A 12607-nucleotide genomic window follows, 5' to 3' on the forward strand; every position below is an offset into this window, starting at 1 on the left:
GCCAAGTTGTTATGGTACTTTTTGCAGTAAACCAAAATGTTTAAATGTCTATCTGTTCCTGTCCAAATTAATAAAATTGAATTGCGTATATACGCTGAAGTAATTAAGTCTGACACACGAGGTTCAGGTTAAAATAACTTCGAGAAAATTTATTGGCAAGTGATTAAAAAGCGGGCGCGCAGGCCCTTTTAAGAGGCATTTTACGTCATCATTGATTATTAGAATATCAGAGAATAAACATCATTAATTGGATTAATTGTTAAGTGTCGGGATTAGTGTCCACCTATCAATATTATTAATTGGCTCAAAAACTAAGTGGTTAGTCCCGTGCCCACCCACCAAGAGGTGGGATTGTTCTGGACACGGGTGGGGACAAGGGGGTCTTGAGCGTCATTTTACACGGTCGGTGATCTCAGGCCTCGTGGCCAGGTGCAAGGTCTCTTATGAATAGAACATTTCATTACTACTGTGTTCTCATGGCCTTCAAATTATACTATGTTGCAAGTTATGGAAAAGTCAGCAATTCCTGTGTTAATCATGTCTTTATAGAAAATACAGTCTTTGTCTATTGTATTAGATGTGCTGGGAAATTCTGTCATGTAAGGTAGTTTTAAAATGAACAAGTTAGGTTATGAGGACAAAATGGAGGAATGAAGAAGTCAGGTTAGGAGGACAAAATGGAGGATTCACAGTATAAGGTTAAAATGGAGTTAGTGCAATAATTCAATACGAGTACAATAAGGATTTTTAAATAATCCCACATCACAGTGCCATAGTTGCTAACATTTGAAAAAAAAGGACATTTTGCAGCACAGCTATCAATTACTGTCTGTGTATAATATCCCTGGACAGTCAGTGCTCTCTGTATAATACAGGGTTGTGTGTATAATAAATTGGGACAGTCAGTGCTCCCTGTATAGTGCTGCTCTCTGTATAATACAGGTCTGTTTGTGTATAAAATCCCAAGACAGAGAGCAGCACTATACAGGGAACACTAATTGTCCCAGGATATTATACAGACACAGACATGTATTATACAGATAACAGCACTATAGAATTATACAGATAGCTGAGCATATACCCCATGTCCCAATCTCTAGACTACTAGTACCTGTCAACAGCAGCTCCCAGACGCGTGTAACAGGGCTAAAGCGTGCGGAAGCTCACACAGATGATTCAGCGGGAAAGCGCACTCGCTGGCAGAGCCAAACTGAGAATCCAAAGCAGCCCTGGAAAAAAATGTATGCCATTTCTACAAGTCAATATGTATATATTGTACAGTAAGCACACACGCTCACTGACATGCGCAAATAGGCTTACTGACAGACAAAACTCTCTGACTCACACACAAGCTTACTACAGACAAACTCACTTGTAAAAACACAAGGCTCAATACAAAGAAGTTCAGGGACACACACAAGCTCACTAAAGACAAGCTCACTGACACACACATGCGCACCTAATAGAAGCTCACTGACACACACAAGCAGTACCATTTTAACAGCAAAGCAGTGCACTGGGGCCCTTCCTACACAACAACTCACAGGAATAAAAATTTTAATTATTGATAGACTGCACAGTACACTGAATACATACACACATACCCACACACACACAGACTGCTGAGTCCATACACACACACAGACACACACACAGACACACACACACACACACACAGACTGCTGAGTCCATACACAAACACACACACACACACAGAGACTGCTGAGTCCATACACACACGCAGACTGCTGAATCCATACACACACACACTCACACACAGACATACAGACTGTTGAGTCCATACACACACACCGACACAGACTGCTAAGTCCATATACACACACAGACTGCTGAGTCCATACACATACAGACACCCACACATACTGCTGATTCCATACACACACACATACACACACACAGACTGCTGAGTCCATACACACATACACACTGCTGAGTCCATACACACACACACACACATACACACACACACACAGACTGCTGAGTCCATACACACACACACACATACACAGACTGCTGAGTCCATACACACGCACAGACTGCTGAGTCCATACACCCACAGATACAAAGACTGCTGAGTCCATACACACGCAGAGACTGCTGAGTCCATAAACACACACAGATTGCTGAGTCCTTACACACATACAGACTGCTGAGTTCATACACACACACAGACTGCTGAGTCCATATACACACACACACACAGACTGCTGAGTCCATACACACACACAGACACACACACAGACTGCTGAGTCCTTAGACACACACAGACTGCTAAGCATGGCTGCCATCAGAATTTTTAGGGCCCCTGACACAGATCAAGATCTGGGCCCCCAGGGCCAGCCCCGAGTCCGCCCACAAGGATGAAGTGTGTGTGTGTGTATAGTGGATGTGGAATGTGTGTCATGGATGCAGTGTGCATAGTGGATGTAGAATGTGTGTAGTGGATGCGGTATGGTAAGGTAAGCAGTAACTGGGGATTGGGGGGTGGGAGGGAGAGGGACCCTCCAGTGCCAGGAAAACAGATAGTTTTCCTGGCACTGGAGTTTCCCTTTAATGAGGCTGTCTTGGTACATAGATCATGCCTCTGCAGTCTCACTGATCAGATCTCTGCCATTTAGGAGTTAAATCATTTTAGGAGTTAAAACACTGCCTGAAGAGAGTCATCTGATGTTTAAATCACTTTGATTATACAGCCCTCACACCTCCCTCCATGTGACTTGCACAGCCTTCCAAACACTGCCTGCGTAGAGTCATCTAATTTTTACACTTCCTGTATTAAAAATACTGTTTATTTTGGAATGTCATATCCCCTGCTTTGCTAATAGCTTTAGACCTTGCAGGAGTCTCCTGTACATAATTGAAGTTCAATTTACAGAGTAGGAGATATAAAATTTAGAGCTAAGTTACATCTGATTGAAAGTGAAACCATTTCTTATCATGCAGGCTGTGTGAGTCACAGCCAGAGGAGGTGTGGCTGGGGCAGCATAAACAGAAACAAGTGATTTAACTCCTAAAGGGAACATAATAGAACCGTGAGACTGCAGAAGCATGATCTATACACCAAATCTGCATCATTGAGCTAAAGTTGTTTGGGTGACTATAGTGTCCCTTTAAATTTAAAATTCACTTTGAATTCTCACTTTAGTGAATATCCCTGTGTATATTATACTACGACAGGATTAATTCGCATTTTTCTAACAGAATTCTGACCAAAGACTCTGTTCGGATTTGTCTTTTTCAAGTGACCCCAACCTTGTTATCATGGCTTATGATTCCAGTGGCATCTTCTTACTTTATTCATCGTATTATAAGGATAAGAAAGCCATGACCTCAAGGTGGTGTGTTGTTTGATTAACACAGACCGTTGTCTTATACCTTTAAATTTCATCTGGAATCCATCAAAGCAGTTCACATCACGGTTACAGCTAAGCCTAAAGAAATTCTTGTTATTAACATGTTCTCTATTAATGGAAACATCTTACTAGCCTCACTGGTTCATTGTATGAGTACCATTGTGCCTGTATCTGTGCATGTCCTTGTCAGTGGGTCTGTGATTCAGACTATATGTGCAGCCTCTTCCCTCTCTGGGAGCCTCCCTATGTCCCTCCCTGCCCCTCTCTCTCCCTGTCTGTCTCCAGGAGAAGTTCTTGGCAGTCCAGAAAGCAGCACAATGACGCTCTGTATCCTAACTTTTACACTCTTCAGTCAGACTCTCATAGTAGGTAAGCAATATCTGTGTTCAGGTAGCTGTCTGTTCCAGCCAGAATGTTGTCTGTGTCTGTGTGTACAGCTGCATATGCATTTGTTTATAGAATGTTTATAGCATTTGTTTAAACGAATGGGTGCAATTATACAATGCTATTTTTAACACAGTCCACTCTACTTTCACAGGAAACCTACAGTTTATGGTGTTATTGTTTATACATGAAAAGTATACATTTGTATATTTATACCGTCATTTTTTTTTGTCTTAAATGTGTGTGTGTGTGTTGTACACACGTTTGTGCATACGGATAATTTATATGCACACATACAGAATTTAAAAATACTTTCGTATAACACTGAATTATTATTTTTTTCCTATTGAATATAAAGCATAAATAACAGATGTCGTATAATTAGCTGAATTGAAATATTCTCCTACTCAGCATTTTTTCTTAGATCTATTATGGCTTAAAATGTCAGTTCTCCATAATATCTGGATAATATCTTTAATGAATAAACCCCACTAAGGTTACTGTACTTTTTTTTTTGTTTTTTACCTATGTCTGTCACTGTGTGCGCTGTGTGTAACTCCACAAAAACTTGCTTAACAACCTCTGTTTACACATTTCATCTTAATGAGGAGACACATTATCATATAAATTCAGCTTGTTCATTTCATTTTTTCATTTTTTCTCTATTCTAAGAGTTTCAAGGTAAATGTTTGGAGCAGAAACACACCGGTTTATTCTATTAAGGACATGTGTTCCTATTGGTGCCGTAGTTTAAATGCCTATTTAAATACTGGTGTCTGAATTATAGACAATGTTGAGCAATGAAAAGTTTGCAGGACTGTGCAACCATATGATTACCACGATTGGTGAACTGCTCTGTAAGTTTGGTTATTGTTAATTAAAAAGGCTAATTGTTATAAGGTTCTTGGGAATTTCATCTAGAAAGTCCCTATGAATAATTAGTACTAAACTCTCTTTTCACCATTGTAGTTGGAGTGAGCCTCTGTTTAAGGAAGACGATGAACAAGAGATATTATAGTCAGTGTGCAATTAAAATCCCAAATTTAATTGTGATTCATGTAGTAGTGAAGCAAAGAATTGCGGGTAGATGAAAAAGCAAGGTGCAATATTCTGGCAAAATTGCCAAATAGTATCTTTTTCCACAGGAAGTTTTTGTTCTCTCGTAATATTGTGTACAATTCATTACCATCCCTGTTTAATGAATAATTGGTTCACGGTAACAGTACATTGATAGAGGATACCTAGTTTTACCATCCAATATTACTAAAGTGGTAAGAAAACGTTTTCTTTTAACTTGTCTAAGCTTGACTCGGATGTGTTTAACCCCTTAAGGACCAAACTTCAGGAAAAAAAGGGAATCATAACATGTCACACATGTCATGTGTCCTTAAGGGGTCAAAGGGATTCTCCAGTGCCAGGAAAACATATCAATTTTACTGGCACAGCAGGTTCCTGCAGTGCCCCTCTCCCTCCCAGCCCCCATGTTGCTGAAGGGGTTAAAACCCCATTCAGTGACATACCTGAATCCAGCGCCGATGTCCCTCGGCACTGGGTCAGGCTCCGCCCACGCTCCTCCCCCGCCGACGTTGGAGACCTAATGCGCATTCGCGGCAATGGCCGTGCGCGTGCATTAGAATTCCCCACAGAAAAGCATTATTCAATGCTTTCTTATGGGGATTTCGGTGACGCTGGAGGTTCTCATGTATAGTGTGAGGATGTCCAGTGTCGTTTAAAACTCTTTTCGGGTTTTAAGAACCCGGAAGTCCCTCTGGTGGCTGTTTAGTAGACGGCCACTAGAGGAGGACTTAACCCAGCAAGGTAATTATTGCAGTTTATAAAAACAGCAATAATTACACTTGCAGGATTAGGGGTGATGGGAGTTGGAACCCAGACCACTCCAAAGGGCAGAAGTGGTCTGGGTACTTGGAGTGTCCCTTTAAGGGTTAAATGTCAAACTAAAAACTGAGGGAGGTTTATCAACATAAAAAGTGTTTTTTTTAGGCACAAGGGCATTCGTGCAAATTTAATATTCTAAATGTTGTGGTAAAACATTCATGTGTTTGTATAAAATTATGTTTTTTTCTATACAGGAAATAAAGAAACAAACCAGAAACCCACAATCCACAAGCTACAATTAAGGGATAAAATATAGAAAACAAAACAAAAGTATATTAGTATGTTATATCACCACCAATGAACACAGAAAGAACATTCCTTTTTTCTGTGCCGACGCCACAAATCTGTAACAATGGGCTAAAAGTTAGTGAGGCAAATTTGTACCAATTCTGAGACAGTTTTTCACCAAAGTATTGTTTGTTAGGCATTCAAAGTGAATTTCAAGTGTTAGGCCAAAATTACCGAAATTGAAAATATCTTCAAGTCAGTTATGTTTTCAGTTCAGCCTAAATGTAAAAATTCACTATGAATTCCTGATAAATTATATATTACTCTATCCCTGAAAGTACTACGTGAAGAGTAATTAACAAAATAAAGTTTCTACCTTCTTTAAGCATTGCCTCTGTGTGGTTTTGAATGTTGCCCTAGATCGTATGACAAAAAAAAAAAACAATCACAGGGATTAATAGAACAATAATACATAGTAGCATGGTACCACTGCTCTATTTATCTAGACTGCTATATACCATGTGTGAAAATGGGGATTGTTTGACACTAATTCTGCAAACCTTTTGACAACTCTACACTTGGATTCTTTAGAGTCTCGTCTTATAATTCCTCAGTTGATTATAAAAAACAAAACAACTTGATCTCTTATTATCTATGAGTTGACAGGTGCAGTTTTCTATAAGACCCAAACATTCATGTGGAATTGTTTTTAACCTACTAGATGCAGCACCACACATTGATATCTACTAGTTTTGAAAGGCAATGATCCATCTCCTTGACAATAGAGCACAGAACTAGCTATTGACAGTTAATGCCACAAGTGAAAACAACCACAAAAGAAATGTTTCTACAGAAGTTGAAAGTATCCTAAAGTGTGTATTCTTTGAGTTTGTATTTCTTTTAGTTAGTCACTAAATGCAAAAATTCTGGTCCCTTAAAAAAAAAAAAAAAAATCTGTAAAAGATAAGTGATCATGCCATTGTACAGAACACTGGTGAGACCTCACTTGGAGTATTGTACGCAGTACTGGAGACCGTATCTTCAGAAGGATATTGATACCTTAAAGAGAGTTCAGCGAAGGGCTACTAAACTGGTTCATGGATTGCAGGATAAAACTTACCAGGAAAGGTTAAAGGATCTTAACATGTATAGCTTGGAGGAAAGACGAGACAGGGGAGATATGATAGAAACATTTAAATACATAAAGGGAATCAACACAGTAAAGGAGGAGACTATATTTAAAAGACAAAAAAAAAAAAAAAAACCTACCACAACAAGAGGACATAGTCTTAAATAAGAGGGACAAAGGTTTAAAAATAATATCAGGAAGTATTACTTTACTGAGAGGGTAGTGGATTCATGGAATAGCCTTCCAGCTGAAGTGGTAGAGGTTAACACAGTAAAGGAGTTTAAGCATGCGTGAGATAGACATAAGGCTATCCTAACTGTAAGATAAGGCAAGGGACTAATGAAAGTATTTAGAGAATTGGGCAGACTAGATGGGTCGAATGGTTCTTATTTGCCGTCACATTCTATGTTTCTATGTTTCTAGCTTAAAATAACTTGGTAAAATTGGATACTTGATTTTTCCAATTCTGCTTTGAGCTCACATTTGTTAAATCAGGTCTTCTGTTTTTGAAGAGACACAGCAAAACAAAAACCCTTTCAGGGTTATTCACTAATCCTTTTTGAAACTTTCCTTGTGAATTGTACATTTTAGGCCAATCCCTTTCATCTTTTTTTGGCCTTAAATTTCGTATTCTCTGGTGAATTCCTGCCAATTAACAGTTTAGTTTGTAACCCTGAATATTTCCAATACATAACACTTTTAAAGACCACCTTAACCCAATGAACTGGTCCTGTAATATATTACAGTTTTTAGAAATGCTTACATTGAAAGGATAAACATGGTAGCTGTATTCCTGACAGCCACTAGAGGAGGTTACGCTGCACTGATCAAGTAAAAACTCTTTCGCATGAGGTAGCAGATCATAGGAAAGCATTGGATTTGATACTTTTGTATGAGAAGAATTTGGATGTGTGGGCGGTGCTCACCACAAATTCAGTTTCCAATGCTTCTCTATGAGGAGCATTAAATTGGTCATCGGCTCGAGAGCTGGATGACGTATCAAGAGGTGGAGTGGCCAGCAGTACCAAAGGAGTGTTGTTGCTGGAGTGAAGATAAATAAAAACAGTTTTACTGGAAAGGGGTGGACTTACAGGTTTGTATTCTTAACGCTATAATTTTCCTTTACGTGATGATTGTTCACTTTTACATCACAATATTAACATTTAAATAAAATCTTATTCTTAAAACAGACTGGGCATGCACAATGTTATTCACTGCAATGTATTGCGTAATGTATACGGGCATCCTCATATCTAGTATAAATATAGATTTCTCAATCTTGCGCAGAGTACAAAGTATTCTTTAGGAGTGTATGTGACGAAATTAACATTTTTAAAATTCTGCTTTTTCTTAAACTGTGAATCGTAGGAGTAACAATACAGACGAGGAATCTGAATCAGATTTATATATCATACACTTAGGATTTTGTAATCCCCAGATGTTGGAGTTCATAAAGCTCTGATCCTGGGAGTTAAGATATCCAGGCGATGGGGGGATCAGCAAGGCTAAAATGAAACAGATGCGAATGTTTTTAGAGGAAAAAGAGAAAGGAGTGAGCTAGAGGTTAGATGGAGACGGCTGGCTTTGGTACCTATATCTGGGTCTGTAAGTATTTAGAAACACGTGCCTACAAGGTTCTGTTTATGTTAAGTCACGCAGCGTGGGGTCTGTCTGGTGCCTGTTTTTCCTCTCAATATATCTTTTCTTTCTCTACAGGTGTAAGCATCTGTCTCTTTCTCTCTGTTTTACATTTTTCTTTATCCTTGCGTCTGCATTCATATCCCTGGCTTTTTGTCACTCTTATTTTTGGGGTTTATTCTCTTACTCTTGAGTTTCAGCACATTCACAACTGCGTTTCAAATTGTTTTTAAAGCTTACTATTCATTACTATACCAGCTATAACCAATGTTAATTTTGGCATCAAATTTCAGTTTAGTTTTAGACATAGTTTTTTGACTAAAAAGCCATTTTAGATTTAGTCATGTTTTAGTCATCTGAATTGTTTTAGTTTTAGTTTTGAAAACTAAAATCAAATGGGTTTAGTTAAAGCCTCTGTCTCTTTTGCCCCTTCCCCGGCCCCTTTGTGTCTCTTTGTGTCCTCCCAGCCCCTCTAGGTGTCTCTCTACCAATCCCTGGTCTGTCTCTTTTGCCCCTTCCACAACCCCTTTGTGCAGTGTTAATTTTATCGTCAAGTTTCAATGTAGTTTTAGTCATAGTCTTTTAGTCGTATTTTAGTCATTTGAATTGTTTTAGTCTGGTTTTAGTCGACTAAATCTCTAAAATGTTTGTTGACTAAAATTTGACTCAAATTGTTAGTCGACAAAATTAACACTGGTTATAACTTTTTGTAGTGGTTATGTAACAAAAACATCTGTGGGCACTATTCCCTCCCATTTATATCAAACAATGGCCTTAAAGGGACACTATAGTCACCAGAAGAACTCCAGCTTAATGTAGTTGATATGGTGTGAATAGAATGTTCATGCAGAGAGAAAGGGCAGTGTTTACATTGTTGGCTAGTAACACCTTCAGTGGCCATCACTCAGACGGCCATTAGAGGTGCTTCCTGGGTCGGTGCTGCACTGGCATTCAGCGTCTCCGTGTAGAGATTCAATGCATCTCAATGAGGAGATGCTGATTGCCGCAGAGCAGCATTTTGCCACACATGCGCAATAGCCTTGCAATGCTATCCTATGGGAAAGCATTGGAGTGGCTGTGATTGTCTAGGTTGAAGATTTCAGCCAAAGAGTCTAAGAAGGGTGCAGGGCCAGTCACGATGAGAACCGCTTGCTGCTGGAATTTATTTTGCTGATTGGGGGCTGGTGGACCTAAACTATGTTTTTGTAGCTGTAGTGACAGGAATACATGTTTGTATTCCTGTTATTATAGTGTTCCTTTAATTTATTATTGTTGGACAAGCTTTTCAAATGAATTAATATTTTTGGATAAACTTTTAAAATGGTTTAATACTCTAAAAAAATATTTAAATTCTGTACTATTGATATATTTTTTATATATCGATTTTTTTTTAATATATGATATATTTTTTGACATTTTAATATTTTGAAAAAAGACTTTTAAAAGTTTGCCGAAAACTATCAAAGGGACACTATAGTCACCAGGACAACTACAGCTTATTATATTTGTTCTGGTGAGTAGAATCATGGCTTTTTGCAGCAAACACAGTTTTTCAGAGAAAAGGCAGTGTTTACATTACAGCCTAAGGTTCCCTCACTGGCCACTCTTCAGATGGCTGCTAGAGGTGCTCCCTGTGGCAGTGCTGCACATTGTGAAGCACTGCCATTCAGTTTCTGCACCCTCTCATAGAGATACATTGATTCAATGTATCTTTATGAGGAGATGCTGATTGGCCAGGGCTGTTTGGCTTGTGCTGGTTCTGCCCCTAATCTGCCTCCTTGACAGTCTCAGCCAATCCTATGCTTTTCTATGGCAAAGCATTGTGATTGGCTCTTGATCAACACTTCTGATCATGTCAGTCAAGTAGGCAGATCAGAGGCAGGGCCAGCAGCAGCAGACTGAAATAAAAGTAATATTGTACTATATTTAGGAGGAACAAGGGGGCCAGGGGGCTAGATAGTATTGGTAACACTATAGGGTCAGGAATATATGCTTGTGTTTCTGACCCTGTAGTGTTCCTTTAAATCATTTGAAAAGCCTATCCAAAATAATACATCAAGGCCAATATTAGAGCAGTTTAAATTTTTAAAAAATTGGGCTAGCATCTATAGCTTCGCAATTAGGTTGGTGCTTGACTAATATGAAATTTAATTTTTGCTTCCATCTTATTGTCCATATGTGGACAGGGGTACAAACTTTGACAGCTAATGCAGATGTTTAAATTGCCATTAGCCAAGTAGCAGTCAAGGGAGCTCCAAAATGGTTTCCGAGCTGTGGAACCAAAGCCTTGACTCAATCTAAAATTTACCTGACTTGCTATAGAATGAAAATGGTTATGATGCTTGGCAGTTTATTCAACTAGGAAATGTTTTTAATATAATTTATTGGGGAATAACTTTATTGAAGAATATGTGATATTCCCCTAATTTTCCAGGATATTCTGAATCCAGTGTTACATTTCACACATTTTACCAATTAACTCAAAATGTTAAATCTGTTCAGTCAGTGGTAAAATGGAACTTTCATCCAAATAAATGTGCATTGTTAAGGGAAACACACACATTTAACCTTTGCATTGTTTTTGGGAATATTACAAGAATGTGTATGTGAAGATCTCTTCCTCCAAGATGGCTGACACAATGGATGCAAACGGTTGTGTATTAACTCTTCCCCATATTATGCATTTGCATGATCATGGCACTGCATTCTGGTCAGGGTATCAGTAAAGACCTATACACCTATAATATAAACCTATATGATATTATATCATTATACAGTATGTCACAAAAGTGAGTACACCCCCACATGTTTGTAAATATATTATTATATCTTTTTATGTGACAACACTGAAGAAATGACACTCTGCTACAATGTAAAGTAGTAAGTGTACAGCCCGTATAACAGTGTAAATTTGCTGTCCCATCAAAATAACTCAACACACAGCCATTAATTTCTAAACCGTTGGCAACAAAATTGAGTACACCCCTAAGTGGAAATGACCAATATAAGTGTCAATATTTTGTGTGACCACCATTATTATCCAGCACTGCCCTAACCCTCATGGGCATGGAGTTCACCAGAGCTTCGCAGGTTGCCAGTGGAATGCTCTGCTTCAGTATGTCACAGTACATGTTGGCATTCATGGTTCCCTCAATGAACTGTAGCTCCCAGTGCCGGCAACACTCATGCAGGACCAGACCATGACACTCCGACCACCATGCTTGACCCTGCAGATTTAGCTCAGCAGATGGCATCCCATTAGGCTAGATTTGTAGAGCAGGATCACCGTATGGATCAGATAGCCCAGGCTCTCCAGACGCTCTTATCTAGAACTATTCCAGCAACCACACCTAACCCTCCTACACCTCTTCTTCCTGAGGTATCTGCTTTGCCTAATACCTCTGCCCATTTAACACCTCCTCCTAGGTATGGAGGGGACTCTAAGACATGCAGAGGTTTCATTAATCAAATAGAATTCCACTTTGAGATGTATCCACGTTCCTTTCCCACAGAAAGGTCTAAGGTGGGGTTCCTTATGCACCAACTTACCGATAAAGCACTTGAGTTGGCAAATCCTATTTGGGAGGCTAATGAACCTATGGTGCATGATTTCAACAGTTTTCTTACGGCTTTTTGTAGAACTTTTGACACAACGAAAAGGTAAAAAAATGCCGCAAGAGCATTAATAAAAATTAAACAGGGTTCTAGGACTGTGGCTGACTATGCTATTCAGTTTCGTACCCTTGCTTCACAGGTAGATTGGAGCAACAATGGGTTAACTACTGCATTCATGGAAGGTTTATCTGACACTATATTGGATGAGGTAGCAGCTAAGGAGCTTCCTATTGCATTAGAGGACCTTATTGACTACCTCATTGATATAGATAATAGGATTCGTGACAGGTTATATACTAAGAACAGGAATAGACGTTTGGTTACACCTATTAACCCCAGAGTT

At 39.0% G+C, this 12607-nt stretch overlaps 1 protein-coding gene across 2 annotated transcripts in view; it reads left to right on the forward strand.

Moving 5' to 3' along the window:
• The first annotated feature begins 3619 nt into the window (after positions 1 to 3619).
• Positions 3620 to 12607, forward strand: part of VSTM4 (V-set and transmembrane domain containing 4) — a 57486-nt gene continuing 48498 nt past the window's right edge. Inside the window, exon 1 of one of the 2 annotated variants that reach the window (XM_063434064.1) lies at positions 3620 to 3743. In XM_063434064.1, coding sequence (XP_063290134.1) covers positions 3620 to 3743 — 124 coding nt within the window. The remainder of the gene's footprint in view (positions 3744 to 12607) is intronic. The other variant, XM_063434065.1, reaches the window with a different exon arrangement.

The sequence above is a fragment of the Pelobates fuscus genome, chromosome 10 (genome assembly GCF_036172605.1).
Source record: "Pelobates fuscus isolate aPelFus1 chromosome 10, aPelFus1.pri, whole genome shotgun sequence".
Lineage (NCBI taxonomy): Eukaryota > Metazoa > Chordata > Amphibia > Anura > Pelobatidae > Pelobates > Pelobates fuscus.